Source organism: Pholcus phalangioides, unplaced genomic scaffold (assembly GCF_987345545.1).
Source record: "Pholcus phalangioides strain wild (caught in Gottingen) unplaced genomic scaffold, Ppha-v1.0 ptg000001l_1, whole genome shotgun sequence".
Lineage (NCBI taxonomy): Eukaryota > Metazoa > Arthropoda > Arachnida > Araneae > Pholcidae > Pholcus > Pholcus phalangioides.
In genome coordinates, this window is record NW_028301594.1 from 25,233,808 (window position 1) to 25,261,000 (window position 27,193).

A 27,193-nucleotide genomic window follows, 5' to 3' on the forward strand; every position below is an offset into this window, starting at 1 on the left:
TCGAAAAAAAAAAATGGAAACTTTTTCCATCGACCCAACGTACATTTAGTACGTTGGGTCGATCTCTGGTTGTTTTCTGAAATCAGTGGCGAAATATTATCTGAATTTTTTTTCCCGGTATAATCAAAGTATAACAAAGTCCTGTTTGACAACTTTATTTGTATACATATACGTTTCAGTCTCAAATAAAAAAAAAAAAGGAATCCTACGTTGAATAATGTAATTTTTCGTTGAACAGGACAACTTCGACGGTAGAAAATCGGTTCCGTCATCGCATCTCGGCTCCACTCACTCGTGGGATTCTGGTTTTGGTCTCGGTGCTGAAGTAAGAACTTATCTGCATTAATGAAAAAAATTGAAGATTAAAAATTTTTTCCAATGTATATACAAATATATTTCTCAATATATATCAATAATTTCATCAAATTATTGTTAATTTTTTTTAAATAAAAACCGAATGAATCAGTAGATTTGAATGCGGTTTGCAAAAAATTTATTCTTACGCACAGGGTTGTGTTTTTTTATTTTTTATTATATTTTTTTGTAAAGAAAAAAAAATTAGTTCAATGTATAGGGATAGAGAGCGCGGCGCGAAAGCAAATTACGGGAAAATATGCAAATCGGAGTTCTATAAAATGCACATAAGGTTGTGGTTGTGATTTGTACATTGGTGATAGTTGTTTTTCCTCAGCCACGAATCCCCGGCTGAAGCTTTACGAACGCTTCAGACACAGAAGAGATTGAAAAAAAGTTCAGTTCTAGAATTCTGTAATTTGCTTTCGTGAAACATGCTCTATAGATAAAAAGATAAAAACTTAAACCAATTTTTTTTTTTTTGTGAAAGTAAAAAAAAAAAGAAACCTCTTCGTGAGAATTATTTTTTTTTTGCAAAACTGCATCCATATTTACCAATTTCTTCAATCGTTATAAGTTTATTTTGACTATTTATACAAATACAACGCTACAACAGGCAAAATGCCCAACGAGGTGGCTGAGAAATTTTGGCTTTACGAATTCATTTGACATCCCGCACCGGCCCTGCCTAGGGCAGCCAATTCAGAGGAGCGGTAAATTTGAGGAATGAGTGGTAAAAAAACTATTAGAATGGGAGAACGTGGCAAAACTATACTAACATCTGCTTCTGCCTAGGGAGCGGAAGACTAATTCAGTGAGTGACCGAAATAGCATACGAGTGATCAAAACAGTGACTTAGAGTGAGGGTGCTCGCACACTCCTAAGGGCGGCTCTGTGTAAAAGCACAATTAATTTTTACTTATCTTTATTCTTTAAAAGCACGCTCAGTCAACGATACAGTACCATTGCGATTGGTCAAATAGCGTTACCTAACAATTTCTCTGATGGCTTGTTACATATGTCACGGATGTTTAAAACGTTATTGGAATTCGATCGTAAAAACACAGTGCATTTCCATACCCAGCACTGTATTCATTCATTCACCTGTCACTCTTGTTGGTCATTTTTGGCGGTATTTTCCTTTTTATTATCGTGCTTTTCATTGTTTATTGTGAAAATCGTTTGTCCGTGTCGTCAAACGCTTACCTACTAAGTATGGTTCGGCTTTTTTTTTACAGCCCAACGACCCGATGAAAAATGGTCAGGGAAAATGTAAAATATTTAGGAAAAATGCGAATATTTTTTTAAAGGTCGGAAAAAAATTCTCTGAAACGTAAAAAAGTAAAACTCGAAAAACTTTTTTGAAGGTAAAGATTTCAAATTATATATATACAGGATAGACGAGCATCCTAGACACATTTTAAAAATTAATAACAAAGCAACCAATTGACAGAAAAGGTGCTGTTTGCACTAAAATACATTATAGCCTAGTGTTTTGTTTTTTTTTTTGATGAATTTAAAAACAAATTCAAATTTTACTCACAGGTGGCAGTGCAGAACGAGAAACTTGACATAACCCATAAAATGCAACACAAACAATGCATAATTTATCTTTATTACAATTTCGTTACATGAAACTATCACATTCTAATAAGAGCACCTTTTTAGCTCGAGCTGCATCTAAACGGGTGAAAGGGCACTCCTGTTAAAATATTGTAGTATTACGTAACGCAAATCGCTAAAAATATTGGATATGCACCGTTTCTGTTGCATTTTATGTGTTTTTCATTTTACAGTGTCACCTGTGAGTGAAATTTGAACACTTTTTTTTTTTGAATTATCACAAAAACTCTTTCATAGTCTATATCTAGTATTTTAGTGTAAACCACGCCTTTTTTTATGCTCATTGGTCGATTTATTTATTGGTTTTTAAAATTTGTCCATGACTTCTCGTTCACCCTGTATTTATTTTTGTTTTATAAATTCATTGTAAAAAAAATATATTCATTCCATACTGACTTTTCTGAGAGGGGGAGGGGAAACACACATATAATATGCATTAAGGAAAATTCAGATTCTTTCCAGCTCTTTCTATATGCAGAGAAATGCGATACTGTGAAAATCGATAAGAATAAAATAATAATGTGAGCTATTTCAAATGCCATTGGTTCGATTTCCAGTTGAACGACTGGCAAATATCGGTCATTTTATTTCTCGTTTCCAAGTATCAGTACAATCAATCAAGTAAAAATGATAATCTTGAGGAAAATAAAATGGAAAAAAAAGAAAAAAAAGGGAAGAAGAAACTCATTATTCTGAAATACTCGAATTGGGAGGTCAAATAACTACTAGTATGCATTATAAAATAACGGTATATAGAGAGAGAGGGGAAGAGAGAGAGACCATTTCATTTTATTTTATTGTACCAGAAAAGAGATAAATCCGCCATATTTGGACAGTTATAAATACCGTTTGGCGGCACGACTAGATATAGCAGAAAAAATAAAGAAAAAAAAAGAAACAAAAACATAAGAAGATAAGCTGTCAGGTTGTTATAATAAGTTGCCGAACGTGTGCTCATTATAAAGCAGCTTCTTTTCTTGCATAACCTTGCGTAGAGAAGCGAGTGAATGACCTTGTTAATATTCAAACCTTTTCCTACCTGTTCCAGCCTTTATGTACTAAATAAGAAAAAAAAAAAACTTTTTCTTATCAGCTTTCGCACCCACGAACGCCGGCGTTGGCGTCCATATTAATTATATTGCCCCCTACACTCTTATCTTATTTCTTGGTTTTTGTTGTTTTTTAATATAACCTGTGGCGTCTGCTTCCAAATGACAAGGGATGGATGATTGGATCATCGGGTGAATCAAAATAGCGCTCTGATCGTCACGATTCTCTTTTGCCCTTTTATCTTTTTATTTCAGCTAGTTTTATACATATTAAAATATCGTCTAAGGTATATTGATATTTACTTCATGTTTTATGTTTATTTTTACCCATTTTTGACCGCTTCTAAAATTTCATGACCAAATTGCATAGTTTCTTTATGTATGATAACTTGTTCCTTAAATAACATATGAGAAGTTTCAACATTTTTTTTATTAATTTAGTAAGTTTTTTCTTTGTAATTAGTGTAAATTTACAATTAACAAACTTTTTAATTAATATAAATTAATTAACTTAATTTAATTAAAATAATTAGTGACTATGATATTAGGAAACTTCATGTATCGTGACAAAAAAAAATTTAGGATAAAAAATATTTTTTCACAATTTTATAAAAAAAATATTTCTGTTCATGGTCATGGGGAGCGGGAAATCGAAAATTAGGGTGAAATTTCCAAAAATTTCATGTTTTAAAAGCTGTAAAAATTTAAATTTCTTTGTAAACAAAATTTAAAAAATACTATGGCACTCTCATCGAACCTTTTAACTTCCAAAAATGTTATTTTCGTACAAAAATTTGAATAAAAATTTATTGGAAAAAATTTAAACAAAGCATTAGCATTGCGCAAGTGAAAAATCGTCAAAAAAAAATTGCGTCAGTCAAAAATGCGTAAAGTTGAATCACTAATGAAATTAGAATCATGGATTAAGTTTATTTCATCTGAAATTATTATATCTGTTCCCAGAGTCTTAACAGTAAATGCATGACTGTTATTCAGAAACAATTTAACGTATTTTCCTGCCTACAATCCGCGAATTTCTCTTATGGATTATATGCCACTGCGTCTTATTTGCAGCTGTTTTCTGGCGTGAAACGTCTTTAAAATCAATGCCGGGTGTGAGGAGACAATTTCACTCACATAGTTTGTGTCAAAGTAATTTTAAACTTTGATAACTCGGCGAAAAATAAACATAGCACCGTCATCTTGGTCTCGTTTTAAAGTGGAAGAATGAAAGTTTGTTCCAGTAACTCCGATATTATGTGAATGTTATTATATAAATTTATTATGTGAATCAGCCGAATGTCATGAACTGCTCACGCATATAATGAACCCACACTTTTTCAATTTTCCAAATTCGACACGTGACCATATAGGCAATCATAATATCTCAGAGACTAATTATCCGATCCGAGTGAAACAAGTGTTCTTTTGAAGAAGAATGTATGCGCTACAACTCATTTTGGATTGCAAGTCTGTTTCTCAAAGACGCTCTAACTCTTCGCAGCTCTTCATGGTTCCCGCTTTCATCTGATTTTTATCTGTGCCCCCCCCCCCTTAGAATATCCCTGGACCGCAAGAGGGTCATATGGCCCCAGGTTGAGAACCACTGGACTACATGATGATATTTTCCCCTCAAAGTAGCGAACCTTGCATCTGCTGATTAGACGCTTCCGTGGATAAATGGCAGGGAAATGTATAATGTAAACACAGTCTCCGAATCAAGTTTGTAAATCACACGGTGTGTTTTCATGACGCCAATTAAATCATAGCCAATTTTCCAATCGATTTTAATTTATTTATTTTTATCCAGTTTCATTTTTTTTTTAATTTCGTAGGATTCCCTTGTGAAAAAGGGCTGGTTGATGAGACAGACGCTGACGAAAGACTGGTCAAGGCACTGGTTCGTGCTTAGAAACGCCTCCCTCACTTACTACAGAGATCCCTCTGCGGAGGACTGTGGAATTATGGACGGTGTCTTGGATCTCAATCAAGTGACTAACATCAACGAGATTGAGTCTTCGGATGGAGCTTACGCATTTTGCCTTATAGTAAGAATTCTATCTTCTTCTCTCCCCTTTGATATTCACAGCATCATAGATCTGAGAAGGTGATGGTCTTCGCTTTCAATAGGGTTTTTTTAAGCGTACAGTGATGTCTCACTAAACATCCGGTGGCGTATTTACGGGGGGGGGGATGCTTAGTGGGCTATAGCCCAGGGCGGAAAGTTCAGAAGGGGGGGGGGAACTAGGTAAGTGAGTGAACGAAAGAGTGACGCCTAAATATTTTGCAAGCACGTGAGTGAGGAAATAGTGACACCAAGGGTGTTTGCAAGCACGTGAGGGAGCAAAAGTGACACCTAGAGAGTTTGCTAGTACGTGAGTAAGCAAACGAGTAAAAGAGCGCGTGTAAACATGTGAGTGACACACCAGTATGCTAGCATGTGAGTGACACACCATTATGCTAGCATGTGAGTGACACACCATTATGCTAGCATGTGAGTGACACACCATTATGCTAGCATGTGAGTGACACACCATTAAGCTATAGTCACAATTTTTTGATAAGAGATCGACACGGATTGGTTAAATTCAGGGTTTTAACCAATCTATGTTGATCTCTTATCCAAAAATTGTAACTACACGTTTAAACCATGTCGGTGAATACGGCCCTAAAAGATATACTTCAGAGGCACAGATGTACTTGTAGGAGTTGGGGGGGGGGCAAGCGGATTAAAGCACGTATGACGAATTCGGGGGAACAGCAGTCAAGAAAATTAGACTAGAAAGGAGAACGGTGGCAAAATCATAAATGCACCTCCATATACGTCGGTGCAAGGGAACAAAGAAAAAGACGCAAAGAGAGAGAAGCGTATAAGAGCATAGCATTAAGCATTATTATTCTATATCTTTGACTTGAAAAAAAGGTTCTAAATTTTTCGCCATCTTAGAGATGGTGTGAGATGACTTTCTTAAATTGTCATCATCCCTATTCTCTTATACCAATTATGGCTTCAATGCACTACTTCATTTAATTATCAGCGCGATGATGGAGGGGGGTATGAGCTGTTAATGTCTCATCTACGGCACCCCGATATACGAATGTGAAAGTTAAAGGTTCAATTTCTTTGACAGGGAGTGCAGAAAATCATCTAAAAATTAAGAGAAACGTATAATTGAGATATCACACTATATGCCACGGTAAATGTTACTATGTACAATCGCATATATATAGTTCCGGTATGTTTGATAAATTTATCACTTTCACCGGCGATTATGAATAATACCTAACTGTCGTTGGTAAATTTGATAGTTGCTGAAGAAAATTATCTCTTTTACCGGTGATTATACATAATACCCAGGCGTACCTGGTAAATTTAATAAATACGTGAAATTTATCGCTTTTAACAGTGATTATGCTTAGTGTGTCATTGGTGAATTTAATAAATATAAAAAAATTCCCAAATGAGTTTCGATAGTATGTTCGATAAATATAGACAGACCTCGATATATCGAACTCCTATTTAATGAATTTTAAGATTTAATGATTTTTTTGAATGCTCTTCCTCGTTAAATCGAAGAATTTGTTAAATGGGAGTTCATTATATCGAGTTGCAATAGTAAAATTTTTCTTTAATTGCAGTTCGTCGTACGGAGATCCAATTGTAGAATTCTTCAAATTGGAGTTGATTTTTTCGTGCTCCGACTGTAGAATTTGGTGAATAAGAGTTTGTTATATTAGGGTCTGATTGTACAGACACAAAAACTTGTAAGAATTCGTTAAATGAAAGAATTGGTTAAATAAGAGTTCATTATATCGGAATATGATATTAAAATTTGATAAATATGAGTTCGTTAAACAGTAGTTAATTATATGTGTTAGTTCGGGGATGTTCGAAAAAATTCGTTAAATCAGAGTTCAAGTTCATTATACCTCTGGCTCGCACGTACGTCACCTAAACATTAAATCTTATCAAGTGGGAACGATTTATCAACCAATACGAAATGACGATTTCACACATAATAACCGGCAAATGTATGAATTCAAGTACGATTTCTCGTGTTTACTAACGAAGCTTGGGTATTGTGCAAAATCGCCAGTAAAAGTGATAATTTTTTTTAGTATTTATGAAGTTTATCAACGCTTTGGTGATCGCCGGTGAAAGTGATAAATTTAGAGAAATTTATCAAACTTATGTTAAAATGTTCGGCGATTATGAATAATAACCAGAGTTATCACACATATACGTAACATATATATATTTAATGCATTCTCTATATAACGGTGTATTTCTTTTCTTCTATTAATAGATGTGGGACAACAAAAAATATGTGCTGGCATCAGTTTCGCCTGATATCAGATGCAGTTGGATAAAGGCCATCCAGTGTGCTTCGAATCTTTGGGATTCCGAATCGAGGAAGGACTTTTCTCAAAATGAGATCGTTCTGCCGGATCACATCTTCCACAGTGGCAGCGGCAACAACGCTAGCTATGCCAAAGTGCATGAAAAGGTTCAGCAGCAGCAGCAATTGTCAGTTTCTTCCACTCCGTGTGTGACACCGGACTATGACAACACGGTCGACCTGTCCTCCAGCGATGATCAGTCAGAGTATTTCTCCATAGTAGATGAAGAAGAAGTTGCCGATCGGTCGACATCGCCTCGAACTCTTCCACCATCACCTCCAGTCAACAGAAACGCGATGTCGCTCGTGAAAGAAAGGTCCAGAACGCGATGCTCTGGAGCAGCAGCAGCTTGTTCGTCTCCAGTCAAGGAGTCGGACAATCAGGAAGCTAATTCGAATGAACAATACACTAGCTGTGGCAAAACCAAAGATTCGATTAAAGCTATAGAAAAGGTATGTCCGTCTTCAGCACCTGTAACTGTTGTAATATCTCTATAGCTATCACGCAAACATTGCATGATTATATATTTCTCAACCTTTTTGATATCGCGGACCCTCTGTAGTGAAAAAAAGATAGATTTCGACACTGCCCTCCCAATAAAATAATCCAAAAAATAATAATTTTAATGTCATAAAACATTTAATAAATTGCAATTCCACATCACAAAATGTGTCATTCACGTAATCGTAATAAATGAAAATGATCTCGCGGACCCCTTAAATCAGGGGCTGAGTTTGTGTGTGCTCTGTCTTGACAAATAAAGAATGGCAGGCCATCTGAACAGAAAATGTTTTTCGATTAGCGAAAAATGGCAATTTTGACAGATTTTGTTAGTTTTTGCGCGTACCAAACTTATATCAAGCAATTTTTTCATGTATTCGGACTTTATTCACAAGTTTGTACATTTTTTCAATTATAAATATTTTTTCAACCTCCCCAAAGTAAGTAGATTTTAAAATTTCCCGTTTCAAGCGTGTTTATGCTCTGAATCAATGTGATCCCGATTTAACGAATAAAATTGTCAGTTCTCAACGATTCATTAAATCGAAGTTCGACTGTAATTCCTTCAATTTTTTATGATTTTTTAGACTATTCACGAATTTATGAATTATCGTTAATTATGAGCATTAATATTTCTTGTTTTACTCCAGGAAACTGATCTCCGTTTGCCTAAAGCCTTCGACCAGACTCCTCAAGACGTTTCCATCAAGTCACACATCGAGAGGAAAGATAGTCAGAGCCTCACCGATGATTATAACACGTCGATTCACGAAAACCCTCTCAGCAAATCAGTCAAGAAAGCGATAGATCCGAATTCATTGAAAATAATTTCGAGTTCAACTGTCAACGATAATAAGCAAAACGACATGAAGTCACCATCTGTAGAGAGTCCAAAACCAGCAGATGTAGACGTCGTCGTCGAGCTTGATGGTCCAGTCAAGTGCGATGCGTGGAAATCGAAATGCCTACAGAACACAACTACGGACTGGGAGAAGAAAGCCAGGAAAGAAAAGCAACAGTTCTGTGCCAAAGAAGGGTTCGACAGTACTCTGAGAGTCTTACAAAAAACCAGACATCTGCTGGCGGATATGAAAGTCAAGCTCGGCGACTCTGATGGCTATCAGAAGAATATAGACGCCGTGCAGGGATTGTGCGGGGAGCTCGAGAAACTTTCTCGGACTTACGAGAAAAGATACAAGCGAGACAGCGAGGTGAAGAAATTGAGGAAAAACCTCACGGACTTGCGAAGTTTATGTTGCGACAAGCAGACAAAAATAGAAGAGGAACAGTCGAAATATTCTAGTCTAAGTTCGATCGTACAAAAGAGAGAGGATCAGCTTCGGGAGCTTCAGCAAGAAGTGGATCGCCTTAGAAGCCTGTGTTCACTGCAAGTCGCAAACTCTACACGCAGCGGCCTTTCCAGACAGAACAGTTCGGAAAAAAGCGTTGGTGCTGATTGCGGTAATTGCATCGCACTAAGTGCTAAACTCGGTTCGGCTCAAGCGCAACTTAGAAAGTTGCAAAGAGAGCTGAAGGATTCGCATACGAGTTTCGATGACTTGGATATAGCCTGCTTTAAATTGAAACAAGATCTCAGAGCGCAGGACGAAGCCCATCAGTCCCAACTGGCTTTGATGACAGCTCGAGTCGATGATCTCACTTCGAAATACACGCTTTCAGAGAAGAATCTGAGGCTGCTCAAGCAGAAAATGTCAAAGATGGAGACGAAACAAGAAAGAAGGAGAAGCTCATTGAAAAACAAGGAGAGCCTGTCGCTGTCCAAAGAGTGCGAAGCGAAAATCTTCGAATTGGAGCAGAAAGTTTCGGGTATCGAAGATGAGTTCAGGAGAACGAGCCTCGTCCCTCGCGAAGACATCTTACTCCCATCTCCGGATCTTCAGTCGGAAGCCAGCGAAATCGCGGACGTGGACTTGAGCATGAATTTGCGCAAGCGACTCTCTCAGGACAGCACCAGCGGAAGCGAAAATACGGGGATTCTGCTTCGTCTGCATTCTCTGGGAGTACGCGTAAAGAACATCGGTGAAGCGGCAGAAAGACACGCTGTCGAACAGTCGGAATCGTGTTCACTCGACAGGCCGAAGATCTGTCTGCAACAGCTCAGGAACGAAGAGGAAAGCATCGCTCAAGACGAAGATTGGAGCACTTTGTCTTACACGACGAGCATAACAGACTTGCAGACCATCGACTGCTTGGAAAATGACCTGCCCACTACGTGGTCCGATTATTACGAATGTCTCGATCAAAAGCTGGAGAGTTTGTTCTCGTGGCTGAAACTGACCATCGGTGCCTTGCAGAGACAAGAAAATTCCTACGCGTCCGATGGTTTCCTGAACAAGGACATGACCGCGTTTTATTCGAATGTAACGGATGTCTTGGAAAACATGCCCGATTTGAAATTTGAAGATACTCTCGTTGCAGGAACGCCGTGTGACGCCATAAAAATCCATTACCGGACAGCACTAGTAAACGAGACTACGAGAGCACTGCAAAAGCTGCTTTCTTGTGAATCAGGCGATGCTTTGGAGAAATTCGCTGTGTGCGAGAAGGCGTTCGGTTTCATATGGAATCATTTCCAGCTGTTGGAAAATTCCGAAAACAGCGTCGCCTCAGAAGTGTCGAGCTGTGTGAATCTGGTCGAAAAAATGTTATGCGTCTGCGTGACGCCGTACGAGTCATTTTTGAACAGCGTCGTCGACATCGATCACGTCTCGCATCAGCCACTGAGCAGAATATCCATTCTCGAGAAGTACTCCTCCGAACTTCTGGAACTGCTGGACAGAACCAAAGAGTCACTTTTTTCGGCACTGTACCAAGTACTGGCAGACGTGCCAGTGCAAGATGACGACGATACGGAAGGCTCCTCGAGAATACTGAAGAACGAGGACATCGACGAAACGCATCCGCTCCTTGAAAACATCGTAGTTACTCTTAAGGAGTTCTACGAACTATCGGTTCAGGACCTTTTTGGCAGCCACCACGAAGAATCCAGTATTCTTCAGTGCGAAGAAGTGGCGTACAAAAGCTGGAGCTCGATTGCATGCGAAATTCTGAAAACTGAAGCTGAATCTGTCATAGAAGACCTGAAGAAAGTTTGTCCGCAATTCCGGCAGCAGAACGAATCTCTTTTTGGTTTCAGCGATGCCTTGTACAAGAAAATAGTTTACGCTAGCGTTGATTTCGCCAGAATCGCCATGATAAGGGCACTGACTCAGAGCGCGTCCAATTTCTTAGCTAGTGAGGGCCAAACTGCGGACGTGGTCGATCCAAAAGAATGGGCCGCTAGCATTCACGGTAGTCTGTGCGACAAAGCCGTGTCTATGGCCAGGGGAGAGACCGATCTATGCAACCACAGGCAAGTAGCCGAGCTTCTAGTATTCGATTATGCCATGAGGTCCGGCACCAGGGAAATGAAGATGTCCGAACAACTCGAAGCTATCCATCACCTGCACCAGAAAGAACTGGAGACGGTGCACGCTGAGGCGGAGTCGCTGCAGCAGGAAAACGGGCGGCTGAAGAATTACTACGGCATCTGCGACGGAACCGGGAACAAACTCCAGGAGCTCCAATCAAAGCTCGATCAGATATCGAAGGAACAAAACTGCGATCAGTGCGAGTCGTTGTGCGTTCAGCTACAAGCTCTGAAAGAACAGCACGAGGGAGACGTGTTTGCCATCCGCAAACAGCAGAAAGACAAGACGGAAGAACTTCACAAGCATCTACAACTTGTCCTCGAACAGAAGGTGAGTTCTTGTTCATATTTAATGTTATGTGACTCTTCGATGCCGTCGGGCAGCTGCCGTTCTCAAAGTGTGCGTTGAGGCCCCCAAGAGCCGCATAGCCAACCAGTATCAGGGGCATCGCGAGGAGTTAGTGTAGAGATTTATTCCCGCAGTAGAAGAGAGAGAGTGATTCTACTGATTCGGTAGTGAAGTGATTCTTACGTATAAGAATACTTGTAGAAACCGTTCTGAGGGAGCCGCGGAGAAACGATGTTGAGGCCAAGGGGGAGGCGGGAGGAATTTTGAAAATCTTTTTTTTTTTTTTTTTTGCAGGGTTTCCAGCCACCTGAAAAGTCAGGGGAGAATGTATTATATCCAGAAAAGTCGGGAAAGTCGGGAAAGTACGATAACAGTATTCACATGCTGATAGAAAATAATAATAATAATAATATTTATTAAATCTAAGAAAATTTATTTTCTTGAGATTTTGAATTATATAGGGTGTCCCATTAATTCGTAAATAGTTTAAAAATTTATAAACTAAAGAAATTAATATATTTAAATGTGGCTTGCGAAAAAGTTACTCACACGCAGGGGATATTTTTATTTTGGGACAGAAATTGGTTTATATTTTGTCGATAGAGGGCGCTGATTGGACGAACTTCTCTTCAATCTTTTCTGTGTCCGACACGTTCGTAAAGTTTCAGCCAGTGATTCATGGCTTAGATAAGCCAACTTCACCAATAATTCTTCATCCACCAATGGTCAACACATCAAAATGAATATCTTATGTGGGCACCAGTAACAGGAAAATTCAGAAGTGAACTGGTATCGTACACCCTTAATTTTGAAGGACTCTGATTTGTATATTTCCAGTGATTTTTTTTTTTCGTGCAGTGCTCTCTACCGACACAAATTTGAACAGATTTTTTTTTTTTTTGTGAAAACTGTTTTCGCGAGAATTATCACAAACCGCATTCAAATACGCCAATTCCTTCCATTTTTATTAATTTTTAAATTATTTACGGATTTATGGGACAATTTTTTTTTGTCCCATACAGTAAAACCCCGTATTTCTTCAGGAGTTTTAATCTGGAAAGATTTCGAGTTTTGGCCAATTGAAGACAGGGAAATGCTCAAGCAGATTTTGCTGGGAACCCTGTTTCAGAATCTCTTTTTTTTATAGGTGTGTAGACTGGGATATCCTAGCTGGAATGCTTGGAACCAACATTTTATGAAACTAACGATAGTAAAAGATGCATGCCGTGTAACAGTCACAAAGATTTGCTTCACACTCACACCAAGAGAGTACTAATTCGAAAATTTTTCCTTATCCAGAGTAGTTCATAACTTATTTACTAGAAATATCTGAAACTTTATTTCCTTTCATTTTACTCCCACTTTACAGGATGAGATTCATCTTCGTGAAGTTCAGAAATTGGAAGACCAGCTACAGGCAGCTCAGAGAAAACTCGGCCATATTGAGGTAATTACTGTCAGAGCATGACCGCATGTTATAAAAAAAATTTTTAAGAGGAAAAGCCATTTCTTCTTTCTATAGCATTCTAAACTAAAGAGACGCACACCAGATGCTTTTTAAGGTTATTAAACATCCTCAGAAATGAACAATGAGTTGGATTTGTTTTCGTCTGAACAGGTTGAATACAATGAACAGATTCAAAGCCTGCGAGAATTGTACGAGAAGAAAACGTCACTGATCCAGGACCCAATCAATGAAGAATCCATCCGTAGAAGATACCAGGGTGAAATCCAGCAGTTGAAGGTGATAGATGCTTTTTACTTCATCTCCTGATTGATTCAGGATTGTTTTCATTCAATGATCAAGAAATGTATCGACTCTGAATCGTGATTTATTTTTTTCCCATTGTATTCTCAGGGTCTGTGTGAGAAAGGTCTGACAGCGATGGAGAACTCCTACAGGAGAATAACCGTAGAATTGGAAAGACGTCATAAGCAAGAGCTTTCCGTATTGGAAGCGGAGAAAGAAAAAGCTCTGCAAGAAGAAACACAAGCTACACTGACAGGTGTTTCTCCGTTTTCTTTCTATTCACTCCGTATTGATCCGGGGATTGGGGTGGCCAGATCATGTAACTGCGAAAGTGGGACAAATCTCGATGAAAACCGTGACATTATGCTCGATAAAAACCGGAAATGTTGAGAAATATTTCCCAGAGAGAAAATAAAATAATGAATTTTTCACCGCAAAATATATAGGTAAAATTGCGTATTGGTGATGAAGCCTGCTTCTTGTCACACGCATGCAACCAAAGCCTCCTAGATACTAGTCTACCTAGGAGGACTTGATACAACACCCACTGTAAATAATATCTAATCTATAGGAGGTTTTGGTCTTGTACGCGGCATTTATTCAGTTCAGTGTCGAATTGCAAACCTGCAATGCAATAGAAATATTGTGCAATTACTTTATATGGGCATAAAGTTTTGTTGTTGAGACGAATAAAAGGACACTATATTGTGAATAGTGTTCGAATTTAATCAAAGCCTAATAGAAAATATGAATTGAATTGCTGTTCTGAAACCATGAAAATGTTCAGAATATTTTTTGAATGATATAATATATATATATGTATTGGAAATAATTCTTTCTAAGAAGGAATCCAAGATTATTTTCGCACTGGGTCTCGCTTCTCATAGGAGCGGTCCTGTGTTTGAGTACCAAGTTGGCCACTTTGTACCATTACGATGCATAACATGAATTTTCCGTCAAAACTTGCGGCTGTGTTGATGACAGTCCACTAGATTTGAAACTAAAAAAAAGCGGGGTGGTTTGTAATTTTTTTAAAAAAGTTAGTTCTGCCAACTATAAATATTGGAAAATAATTAATTTCATCTTTGATCACGTAAATTTAAAACCGGAACAAACAGACGTCCAGAAAGCACTTTTTGGGACAGTGCACTTTTTAACAAAAAACTGGGACTGTCCCGGTTTTCCGGGACATCTGGCTACCCTATCCGGGGAAAAAATTCGATTGGATATATTGTATCGCCACGAGGCTCAATCGAATCCATCAATATGGAGGGGTTTGAATTTTCAGCATGTTCGCTCAACAGAGCAGAACAGATCGAGCACGATCAGGCACGCAGGAGAGCGCGTTAGTGCCGGAGAAAATTCTGAAAGACAAGGAGAGGAAGATAGGAGGCCCCCTTTCCTAGGGTTATACATTCGTTAATTATTATGCATTGTACAACGTTGTATAATTGGTTATACATACAATCGTTGTTACAATATACATTCATTCGAGATTAAAAGTAAATGCAAAATTACCAAAAGAACAATCGGTATCCCTATCGTGGAACCCAAAGGAGGGGGACCTAACTCATGTCATTACTGATCTGCGTAAGTTCCAGATCCTATCCTTTCTTCGTCCGACTGGATCTCTGGGTGTATAGACAGTTCCGCACATGGGGAATTTGAGGACAAATTCGCACAGTCCATTTCTGCACTTGCGAAAATTGAGGCCCTTCTTGTCTTTCTTTTTTATTTTTCTTCCTATTTTCCTATATTTGTAATTAAAATAGGGCACTAATTTGCCCCCCCCCCTTATGCTTACTGGAATTACATATCCACAGAAATGAAGATTAATGAAAACGCAGTATTTACTATGGTATAAGTAGAACTCCGAGAAATAATTTAGAAAATATCTAGGATGTGTGTGTATGAAACTTGTTCGAGTCACTTGTAATTCAACCTACTATCGCATATTACAATAGGAAAAATAGGGATGAACGGCAACGACATTTCCCTCGCTATCTCAGTAAGGATAGTCTATCTAACAATAATAAGATGAAGGGTTTACATTCTATGTTAACGTAATTAGGGCAGTGAGGGCAAACCGCCTGTCTTTTTGACGTTGAGGATAACGGTTATCGACGTATTTTTTCACCCAAACATTCATCGTGAGGGAAATTAACCTACACCCATTCCCATTTGTAGAGTCGAAAAATTTTTGTTATACGATGCTATTTGATGGTAATATATATTCAGGTTATAAATAAATCTATGCAGACAGCAGAAGTCCATTAAAACGACAACTCAAAATCACGAGGAAAATAATAGTTATAACAGATGTCTCGTTGTAAGCGAATAACAAGAAAATTTTTCGATCAAATATTTTTCATTCGAAACGTGTTACGACAAACTCCGCGTCCCGCTCTTGGTTTCATGACGCATCATAAATTGTTCTACCCTGATCTAGAAAAAACTCCATACAGTCGCAATGACTGAAGAGCAATACGAATTTATTTGTGTCATTATGTATACAATATTTTTTAATTGGTACTTAATTCATTTATTATAATGCCAATTTTTCTGTTGTATGCTGCATATTTGGAGATACACTCTTCTATTTCTTTAAATACAGGGTATGCTTTGTTTTTCAATACTTTAATTTTGGTGTCATTTAATGTGTATTAATATAAGTATTCATTTCTATGCATTTTGCGCATAGATATATTCGCATAGGAATACTAGTGTTATTGAAAAATCAGAGTATCCTTAAAAGCAACTTTTTTTAATCAATAAAATAGCTCTGGAAGTCATGAGGAGAGCTCATGCTGAAGAGCTTCAGCGAGAGATTGCTCATTTCAAAGAAGAATTCCTGAAGAAAATGCAAGCCGGACTTGAATCAGAAACCTTCCATCAACAACACGAGTATGTCCTGACCTATTCTTGATTATTGGATATTGTGATGTACATGATACGGAAAATAACGAATAATAAAAATCGTATAAATTTTGATCGAATGTGTCTTTTTGTATTTTATAGGAGTGAGATAGAAGAGATCAAACGAGAGATTATGTCCGTTTCTGAAAAATATTCGGTCAAATGTCTCGAGATCGCGTCACTCGAAGAAAGAGCGGAAGTTCTACAGCATCAGTTGCAGGAAGCCAATCATCAGGTGAATTTCTATTACTAAAGGTGCTATATGAAGTTTGCCTTAACCCATTTTTGACTGACGTTCCATTTGCGCAACGCTTTGTTTAAAATATTTTTTCCAAGTAATTTTCATGCAAACTTTGTATGAAATGAATATTTTTGGGAATTAGACAGTTTAAAATTTGTTATAGTATTTTTAAAATTTGTTTCCAAAGAAATTTGATTGTGTTTATAAAATTTTCAGAAAATTTTATCCTAATTTTCAATCTGAAATTTCTTTGTCATGACCATGAACAGATATTTTTTTTAAATACAAGGTGTATAACATTTCCCAGAATCATAATGACTAATTATTTTTTATTAAATTAACTAATTTATATAAATTGAAAAGTTAATTAATTATAAAACTACATCAATTAAAATGAAAAACAAAGTAAATTAATTTTTTGAAACTTCTTAAATAGGTAATTTAAGTAACCAATCATCACATATAAAAATTGAGCAATTCGGTCAAGAATTTGAAGAGTGGTCAAAAATGGGTTAAGTAACTTGAAAACGGCAGGATCTACAGCTGTGGAACTATGATAACGGCCCAACCCACACTCAATTAACTACTATGCCACTTGTAGCGAATTTCAGAAATTAGCCATTGAAAAATTCAAAAAAAGAACTGAGAGCAAAACTTGCAATTACAAAGGTGTGTAGAGTGCATTTAATTTCTACCAAAACGACGTATAGTGGACATGAATATAATAAATAGTGGCCTGTTCGATCTAATGAATCTGCATGTTTGTTTGTTTTTTCACGGGTTGAATGGTTTCATGTAGGAATTGAATGGTAAAATTATTCTGAATACAAAACTAGGCTCATCGATTTGAGCATTTTCATCGACGAGCAGCTAAAGTTATCAGAAGATTGGTCGAAACGCAAATAAATACTTGGTTTGATTCTTAAAAAGGTCTTTTCACGTTCTCCAACGGTCATCCCTCCGCTTTTCCGGGGTTTAGTTCGTCCCGGCTTAGATAAGAATGACGTGTGGTTTTGGAGACCCCATATCTTCAGGAAGATACAGACTTGGTTGAAGAAGTGCAGAGAAGAGACACTAGTGGGTATGCAGGCCTTGTTGCTATGAAAAGAGACTTGATTCATTGAATATGTTTTGTTTTTTTTTTGGAAAAACGTAGGCGTCGTGGAGATATGGTTGAAGTGTTTAATATAATCAATGGGATCGATATGTGATGGATCATGAAATATTGTTACACCGGTATTCAAATGCTTCGACTCGGGGGGAGGGGGACACCGGTTTTTGTTGGTTAGGGACAACTATAGATTGTTTGTCGCAGGGAGGTTTTTATCCCCAACAGAGTCGTAAATGCATGGAACAGCTTATCTTCTGTCGTCATGAATTACCTCATGATAGAAAATTTTAAATGAGAGTAATAGAGATGCTCTTAAGTGAATGATAACCATAGTCTTGTGTGTGAGCAGTGTATTATACCTTTAATTAATTTATTTTACTTTCTGAATTATTCCTAAATTTAGGTTGATGCATTTAGGCTACGCGATGGATACTTCCGAAATTCATCACTGGGGGAGGTCCTATTTTTTTTTTCATATGAATTTAGCATAGTTATTTTGCTATACAGTTATCTAACTTGCACACAGCTGTACAGTAAAGTAGTTCTCTCCGTAGAGTAGCACTCTGTATATATTTTATTACAATATTACGCTTTGCGGGGGGGGGGGGGGTCTCCTCATCTTCTTCTCTGAGGAATGCGGAAAACTCTTAAAGGATTTCGTTACAGTAAAAATGGATATGTTTTCTGTAAAGAGAGAGAGAAATATTTAGAATGTTCAAATGTTTTGCCCTCAATTTTCTAATCGTTTTACGCATTAGTGATCATATCTATCAAGATGTCGGAGCTAGATAGGTTGATGTTTTAAAATTTCTTCTCGTTTCTTCTTTTTTTGCAGTTGTTTGACCTTACTGCTAGAAATAAGCAGCTCAAGGTTCATCTAGGTCTTGATATCGCCCAAAAGAAAGAACTTCTCGAGGATGAAACCAGTGACCCTGACTCATTGGAGAGTGCAAAGGTATCGAGTGTCTCTTCCCAATCTCCCTCTCTCTTTTTTCATGTCTAAATACTTGTATACCGGTATTTCTGATTCAATAGAAAAAGTAAACAAAAGTATAAAAAAAGGGGTAAAAGAGGTTTTATTTTTTACCAAAACATATCAAATTCCAGACGGTTTTTGTGGATTTCTGGGAATTTTCTTTCGGAATTTCGTCTCTAGCGTCACGAAAAATATTTTTTTTGTCTTTGTTTTGTGTTGCTTTTTTTTTTTTTTTTTTTTTTAAATTTCAGATTTCTCGAGAAAAACACGATGGAAAAAGGCAGCTTCTATATATTTTTTTGATTTGACGTGAATAGCATTAAAACCTTAATGGCATGAAAAATGCTTGTACACAGTACATTGTATCGGAACGTATATAAGTTGACGGTTTAACTTACATGAGTTAAACCATTAACGTATGGTTAAAAGTTAACGGTGTATGCGGATAACTTCCGTGTATACAAATCCGAGGATATCTTAATGTCGTAAGAATACACCTTAGAAATTAGTAATACTAGTCAGGTAGTCCTGTGAAGGCAATCAAAAGCGTATTTGCATTCAAACTTGCTGCTTTGTCGATGCCATAAAGGGTGCTCCATAAATTCGTTAATAGTTTAAAAATTCATCAAAATATAAGGATTTGGTGTACAGAGTTTACTCAGAAGAGTTTCAGATTTTCTCAGAGTGTGCGTCACGGCTCCTAGGCGCGTCGAACCTATGTCAGGGGCGTCACGGCAAGCTGGAGATATTGATTTGTATGCCTATTTACACTATTTAGGCTGCACTTGAAGTGGTTCTTTTATAAGTGAAAGTATCTACCAAACTATAACTGGGTATTCGCAGATGAGCCATGAATTGGATAAGGGAGCCGCGGATGACGAAAGTTTGAGAACCACTGCATACGGTGATCTTTCACTTGTATCTTTCTCTACGAATTTTTTTCGGAGTGTTCAAGTAGTGGACGAGATACAGAATTCCCAGCAAGTCCGGGAAAGTATTTGAAAATTTAAAATTATTTTTGATAAAAGCTATAGAAAAATACACAAGTATTTGGTTAAAGGCGGGAGGGGGGAAATTCCATGAAGAGAAAAAACTGAAACTCTGAAAAACATTTGGAAGGTCAAGCTTTAACTGTATTTCTGTCTTCAAGAGTTTTGTTCAATGAAAGTTTTGAGTTCTAGTCAGAGAAACAGGGAAAATCAAGGAAATGATCAAGCAGATTTTGCTGGGAACCCTATAATATTCATATTATTATGTCTGTGAATGAAAAAATCCCCAAATTTCATTGTGATAAATGTAATACATAATGTCTTTATTTTGTGAATTGTCTTTTTTCAGCTATTGTTAGAGCTGAAAGACAGTGAGCTGGCTGAACAACAGGAGCTGAATGCACAACTTAAACAAGAGCTGCATCTCGCTCAAATGGTAATTTCTCAGTTTGTGTGCTTAATGAGCTATAATTCCTTGTTTTGCTTGCGATTCTTTATAGCTTACACTAACCTGTTAAATTTACTTGAATTGAATTCAAATGACAAGCCATTTCTGAATAATTCCTCGCAGACCCGACTCGCAACACTCACAAAAATATTACAAGCATTATACACCCATTTGCCATTTCTCGCTCACGATTCGAAAGATGAATGGCAGCACTGCATTCATGTAATAATTGTACCACTGTTCGCCTGTTGCTCTCTGTGGCGAGATTTTTTAAAGGGCAACAATTGGTCTAGACTTTTTAAAGGACTTAAAATGCGAGCCGATCTCCCCGTTAAAAAGTCTCACCACGGCGAGCAACAGGTCTACAACGGTGCAACTATTCAATCATTACACTTCACGCATATTTAGAAAAATTTATGGCAGATGGCAGCAATATACATAGCATGCATTACACTGCACGTTAAGTTCACAGCATGTGCATTCACATTCCAACATACACCAATTCATTGGAAATTCTGCAGAGGAATGTGGAAGGTGCATGTGTGGTTTAGTAGCCGTAGCATTTCATGCACACCACACATAACTCCACACTTACAAGGTGTTTCAGAAAATACATCCTAACATTGAAATGACATAACTTGGAAACAGTGATAGATATAAATATGAAACAAGCAGTTTGTTTAAACAGGCAGGCCTGGGATTTCTAGGCTGGTTTATGAAATTAGTTCGAATCTTAATGATTAGATGGTGTCAGTCTCTCGGGGTGCAATGACTTTTAAACATTGGGTGATATTGTCCTTCACCTTGAAGAGTGGAGTTTGAGGCCACTTTCCTGCATTGCCTGTAGTACTACTTAATCATACCTGCTCCTTATATACATTCGTATTAGAAAAAAGTCTCTGTTGCAGTGGGTTCTTATGGCCTCACAAATGAGCTGTTCAAATTTAGGTCTTGCTGTAAACAATGACCTTAAAGTTGCTCCACAAGAAGAAGTCGTGAAATAAAATGACTGTGGTGCTATCCATAAGTAAAAATTGTAATTAATTATCCAAACCGGTGTATTTAAAATTGCAGGCCTACCCAATGAAATTACCACTTGTTTCATCTTTCTGACAGAATTTTTTTGTCATTTGAAATTAGGGAGTCCTTTTCTGAAACACTCCATAAATTAGATGTGTCAAATTTACCATGAGGAGTATGACTTTTGCTCCAAGAGCATGTATGCTTACAAGTCAATAGTTGTAGTTTATGGTAGCATGTACTATGTGTGTAACTGTTGCATGACTTCAAATAGATTCTGTATGTTGAAACGCATGATGAAAATGATTAATTAACACATGTATGATATCGTGTATGTGCTTGTTTTTCTTCTCTAATCGAACACCTTCCTTCTTGTGCCGTTATTGATGCTTGTTGTGTTGCTTGTTATGTCACGATGCAGCATGTCAGCGTGCTTGATGTCCAATGTGAGCAGCTAAACCAAAGCCTTAAAACTGAGCGCAGGCTACGAGAAGACGAAGTTAACAGTCTTAGAAGCAGGCTAGAAGCTCTGGTTACATCTTCTGCTTCTTCCTCTTCTTCTTCTTCAGTTGCTGGTATGTTTTTTACTCGCAACAGTAATTAATTTCTTGTGAGTGAATGTGTATTGCGGAGAAGCTGTATAGCCCCCGTGAATCCATACCTGATTCGTGAAACACACTAACTGCGACCGACTATATCAGTGTTTCTCAACCACCAGGCCGCGGTCCAGTACCGGGCCCTAACACCAGTCACACCGGGCCGTGAAGAATTCGCAGTTTCATTTTTCCTTAGTTATGTGTGTGACCGGGCTTTTCACTTCCACAAAAGATTTTTACCGGGCAGCGATTTTCCAAAGGTTGAGAACCACTGGACTGTATGGCATATGTACTAACGTAGCTAGATTTTTTTTTTTTTTGTGAAATAAATCAATTTGTTTCGCTGAACTGGTAAAGATGTAAAAGCATAGAAAAACAAAAATCTAATGTACAGGCACTAGGGACTTAATGCCCAAGCAACACTCTATGATTTCTTTGAAAAGAAAACTTATCCTCACAACAAACCTCTCCTTGAATATAGTGAAACTCAGTTTTAACGACATCGAAGATTACGCGAAATTTTGTCGTGATAACAGTGGTTGATTTCTAAGAACATTTTCTAAGAACATTTTGAGCACGAAAAATATAATGATAATCAGATGCAATACAAATACAAATAATGAAGTTATTTTTCACTGTGATTAGAGTGGTTATAATTCCTCAATAAGAATACGCGGGATAATAGGATAATAAACACGGTACATCACCTGTTCTTACCAATAATGATGCCAATTGTGGCGAAATTGCTACTTATTGCTTACAAATAGCTCTTGGCTGAAAATAAAGTCTAGTAATATCTTAGAGCAGATCATAGGTTGATGAGGGCCCTTTATATCTCATCTATAGTGTAAACACAACACAATAATGAGATTTGTCCTGTATTTCGCGGCTGGAGCAATGTCAGCCCTACCCCTTTGGAGGGGAGAAGGCATGAAGCTAGTTCTTCTTGGACTAAAAATTCTTGTTTGGATATGCTTTATCACTCGCATTATTTTTAATACATCCTGTATATTTTATTACAAGAATGAATGCAAATCCTCTTGACATCCTATCCTAACCAGACAAAGCAGAACAGGACGTTTAGACACGACCATTTCGACGCTAGACATTTAGACTCATCATGCCTTGCCGTTTGGACGCTGTCCCGTGACTGGCCAATCAGCCGGATCATTCGTTTTTCCTCCATAACGTCTTATTTATTTAATCTTTATTATTCTTCATTTTCACATTTTATCTAATTTTTATAATCATAATTAATCATTAATCTTAAAAAACATTAATAATAGCACACTTAGTAACACATTTTGAAAGAAAAAGTTAAAACACATCAATGAAAAATTTAAGAACATAAAATGTGTAAAAAACGTAAAATTAAAAAATATGTATTTCATCATATTAATAATATTAAGTTATAGAACAATCACAATACAAGCTATAGCATAATCAAATTGCCGCTGTGGTGGTCGAGTGATCATAGTGACGGACTCGCATGGCAAGGACCCGGGTTCACGCCCCACCATCGTCACAGTGGTGGTCGGCTGAAGTTGGCTTTTTGTGGTTTCCAACTTCGAGGTGAGAATGCAAGCTTATCTCCCCCTTAAAAAGTCTCTCCATACAGAGTAACAGGCCTACAAAACAGTACAATTATTCAATCATTACACTTCACTCATAGTTAGAAAAATTGATGACAGGTGGCAGCACTACACGCACCAAGCATTACTCATTAATAAACTTCATGGTTAGGTTCACAACACGTACACGCATATTCCAACATGTACCAAGTCATTAGAAGTTTCGCAGAGGAATATGGACGAGGTGCATGTGTGGTTTAGTAGTAAACTGGCATAATCGAATGAAGTTACAGCATGAGCACAGTAAGTACTCGATCATTTCTCGATTACTCAAAGTAATGGTATTGAGAACTGCTGCAGCGAAACGACGACGGCGTCCAATCAATCAGCCGATGTGCAAACGGCACGGGTCCAAATATCCCGTGCCCAAACAGCTGCATCCAAACGCAATGTACCGAGACAAAGTGAGTAAATAATGGTCGCAATACCTTCTCAAATACGTAAATAAAAAGTTCAAAGACCATTTACTCTCTCCCCCTCATCAAATAACTTGCTATCATCTCCAGATATTTCCGAAGCCAAGCCGAAACACACTTTTTTTCAAATCTGGAATCTCAATTATGTTCGTGAAATATATGTAAAAACACACATGGTAATGGAATGTGTACCGTAGTATGAGATGTGTTTAATGGGTGGTTCGTTTGTACGCAGCAAGTGACGAAGGAATCAAATCGAGCGAACAACGAGCGTATTGCCGAAGAACAGTCAACGCCGCAACGTCGAGGGGATTCTTGCACCGAAGTCCCAGCCTCAACCTCCCGAGTCATCGGTTAGAAACAGCTTCCCCTTGGAGGTTGCACACCTTCATGCGTACAAAAGGTTAGTTAGTACTTCTTTTTTTTCTCTATTTTGCTACGGTATTTCATTATGAACCTTCTTTCCTTACGCCATACCATATTTTTCACCACGTGTTCCGGAAACTAATTACCTACTAGAAAAATTCATTTCATTCATTTGGCTAGATTCGTACGTATTTATCGGTTATGAAATACATATAATGTATGTATTGCGATTTACGTTGTTTTAGGAAGTTGTAACAAAAAAAAAATTTTAAATTTAAAATGTGGCAAAATATGAAAAAGCAAAAAAACTGAAAGCAAATTGATGATGACAAGAAATAGAATTTGAAAGCAAAATATTGAAGGGATGAAGTTTCTTTGCAGAATGCGAAATTTTAAAGTTATCATAGCCAATGTCTCTGAGTGTCGTCAAGGGGGAGGGGCGAAAACCCTCGACACTGGCTGGAGGCAGAACGTTTCTGAAAGTACTTGAAGCGTTATGCCTAAGAAATTACTTGAGCCCCCTACGTTATTCCTGACATTTAGCCCTCGGACCTTTCGCCCGACCGATTGATTGAGCAATTGAATAAATTAATGTATGAGTGACTAAATGAGTGAGTAATCGTGTGAATGACAAAATGAGTGGGAGGAGGGTGATAACATGAGTGGGTGAGCAATAAAGTTAGTGTGTAAGTGACCTCGTGAGTGACCAAGTGAATGGGTGAGTGATCGTATGAGTGAAACAGGTACCGAGTGGGTGAGCGATTCAGTGACCAAGTGGGTGGGTAAGTGACAGTATGAATGATCGAGCGAGTATGTGATTGAGTGGTCAAGTTATCGACTGAGTGAGCAATCGAATGAGTGGGCGTATGAATGAGTCAGAAAAATCCTGGGTGAAATGTTATAGCTGAATAGTCAGGGAAGAAATGCACTGGGCGAAATGATCGAATGGTCGTATGTATGAGTCAAGTCAGGGGTGAAATGTCACGGAGGGCGAAATGTACCACAGGCGAAACGTACTAGGGGCAAAACGCAAAGAACCAAGTTTCCGTAAGCCACACAGCTGATCTGATGGGGGTTCCCAACAAAGTATTCTGAGACGTAACTCCACTTCTTCGTAAAACGTTAGGTAACGGCAGTAAACGAAAAATAAGAAACTAGAAATGTATTGCGTTATTATTATTATTATATCGTGTTACTTATTCATTTATTTATTTTTCAGAGCTTCTTCGTTCCCCGAGTTGCCCTGGGCTGGAAGGAAGAACTCACATGTAGTCAAATAACTGCCTGAAATGAAAGAAATAGAAAACACTCTATTTTCAACTCGCGCTTTGTTTCTATACTGTACATGCGACGCGGCTCAATGTGAACTTGGACTATTCAGTTTGTAATTTCGCGTAGATCTACTGTATCCAATATCATATACTTGACGAGAACTAATTTTCTTATGTAGAGTGGAAAATTATCCTGAAACATCAATTAGCCTTGGATAGCCTTAATACTTAGCCTTTAGCCTTAAATACCTCTGCAATTTTATTCCCCAAATCACTTCAGATTCCTCCAATCGCCGTTTCAAGCACTAATTAGACCGATACCATGTAAGAAAAGTGAACAAATGACACCTCCAAAACCGAAACCGGTACGCAAATGGACCACCGATACGGCTCGTATGTCTGAATTATTGAAGGCTTGTTAGCTTCGATTTGTAAACAAACGCCACTCGCCCCCCTCCAGCAATTATTACTAATAATAGTTCGGAGTAGCAAATGTGACATCATAATATTTATGACCCTAGAATAGTTATTCCCAACCTTTTATGCTTCAAGTTGCCCCCTGAAAATGCGTAGAACGATTGCGTATCCCTTGACATTGTTTGAGGCTTGAGTATCGCTAGAAACTTGCAAGATTATGTTCGTAAATCTAGAAATGCGTGCGTACCCCCCCCCCCTTTGTACAGTGCGTTCAATCTTTTAATAGTCGGGAAAAACATTGTATATAGTGTGATGCAATTTTAAGCTGACAGCACTGTACATTGTGTCCATAAGTAATGTTGTGCACTTTTGTTCGTCTTAGCTTAAATTAATCCGCTATTGTTGATTGTTTTTGCGTACTCCTGGGGGTACGCTTACCACAGGTTGGGAATTCCTGTCGTAGAAAAGTTACATCATTAAATAAATAATTATATATATACGCTTTTGTTTCGAAACTCATGTATTTTTCTTGTCAATTTCCTTTTTGAGTTGTTTACTGTCTTTTTTTTTAGAATCAATATTATAAATAATATATCTATATATTTACAGCAATATTATATATATAAATGCAAATCTACTTGTTAGTATGTCTGTAAAATAAAGAAGTTAATAATAATAGAAAATAACACTAAAATGCGTCTTGACAGAGGATATGTGCAATGTTTTTTTGTTTTTTTTAGAATAATTCTTTGATTAATTATTGTATGTAGAATCAGCCCACACACACCATGTGTGAAAGCATATCATTATTTCTCAGTTTGAATAAACTTTTTTTGGATTTGCGAATTTACACTTTTGTTTTTGGTATGTTTTTCTGTTTGTAATTTAGAACTGGTGTGTATACTCTGTTCGCTCTAACTTGGGTCCTGATGTAAATAAACCGCTGTACCAATTTTTGATATCACTCCGCATTCTTTATCTCTATTGGTTGTAATTTTTCCCGCCCCTTCATTACGTGTTCCGAACACGTGCGTTTTTTCCTCAAACGCGAGATTGTAAATTCGATATGAAGAATTTTCCTGGAAATTTTTTTTTCACGGTTCTCCAAATAATGTTGAAATAAAAACTGTTGATAACACTAATTAAAATAGAAAGAGGTATATATCTGCCAAAAAAAAAAATTCGATAAGGTATTCTGTCGTTATCATGGCACACTCCTCAAGAGTTGGGATGACAGGGCTCCAGCCTGGACATTGCCTGCGACAATTCTTGTCATTTTTTTTATTTTTTTACGCTAAAAGTTTACTATATGGAAGGGCTGTTGAAAGGTTGGTCTGA

At 37.5% G+C, this 27,193-nt stretch overlaps 1 protein-coding gene across 2 annotated transcripts in view; it reads left to right on the forward strand.

The window, feature by feature from the left end:
• LOC149090177 (uncharacterized) overlaps window positions 1–26,705 on the forward strand; it is a 152,503-nt gene extending 125,798 nt beyond the window's left edge. The window contains exons 10-23 of one of the 2 annotated variants that reach the window (XM_089232455.1): window positions 239–325; window positions 4,862–5,074; window positions 7,334–7,879; window positions 8,579–11,689; window positions 13,077–13,154; window positions 13,326–13,451; window positions 13,566–13,713; window positions 16,238–16,361; window positions 16,476–16,608; window positions 18,561–18,680; window positions 20,040–20,126; window positions 21,580–21,733; window positions 24,037–24,204; window positions 25,387–26,705. In XM_089232455.1, the coding sequence (XP_089088581.1) occupies window positions 239–325; window positions 4,862–5,074; window positions 7,334–7,879; window positions 8,579–11,689; window positions 13,077–13,154; window positions 13,326–13,451; window positions 13,566–13,713; window positions 16,238–16,361; window positions 16,476–16,608; window positions 18,561–18,680; window positions 20,040–20,126; window positions 21,580–21,733; window positions 24,037–24,204; window positions 25,387–25,439 (5,148 nt within the window). In that variant the 3' untranslated portion in view covers window positions 25,440–26,705. The remainder of the gene's footprint in view (window positions 1–238; window positions 326–4,861; window positions 5,075–7,333; window positions 7,880–8,578; window positions 11,690–13,076; window positions 13,155–13,325; window positions 13,452–13,565; window positions 13,714–16,237; window positions 16,362–16,475; window positions 16,609–18,560; window positions 18,681–20,039; window positions 20,127–21,579; window positions 21,734–24,036; window positions 24,205–25,386) is intronic. The other variant, XM_089232461.1, reaches the window with a different exon arrangement.
• Window positions 26,706–27,193: the final 488 nt, after the last annotated feature.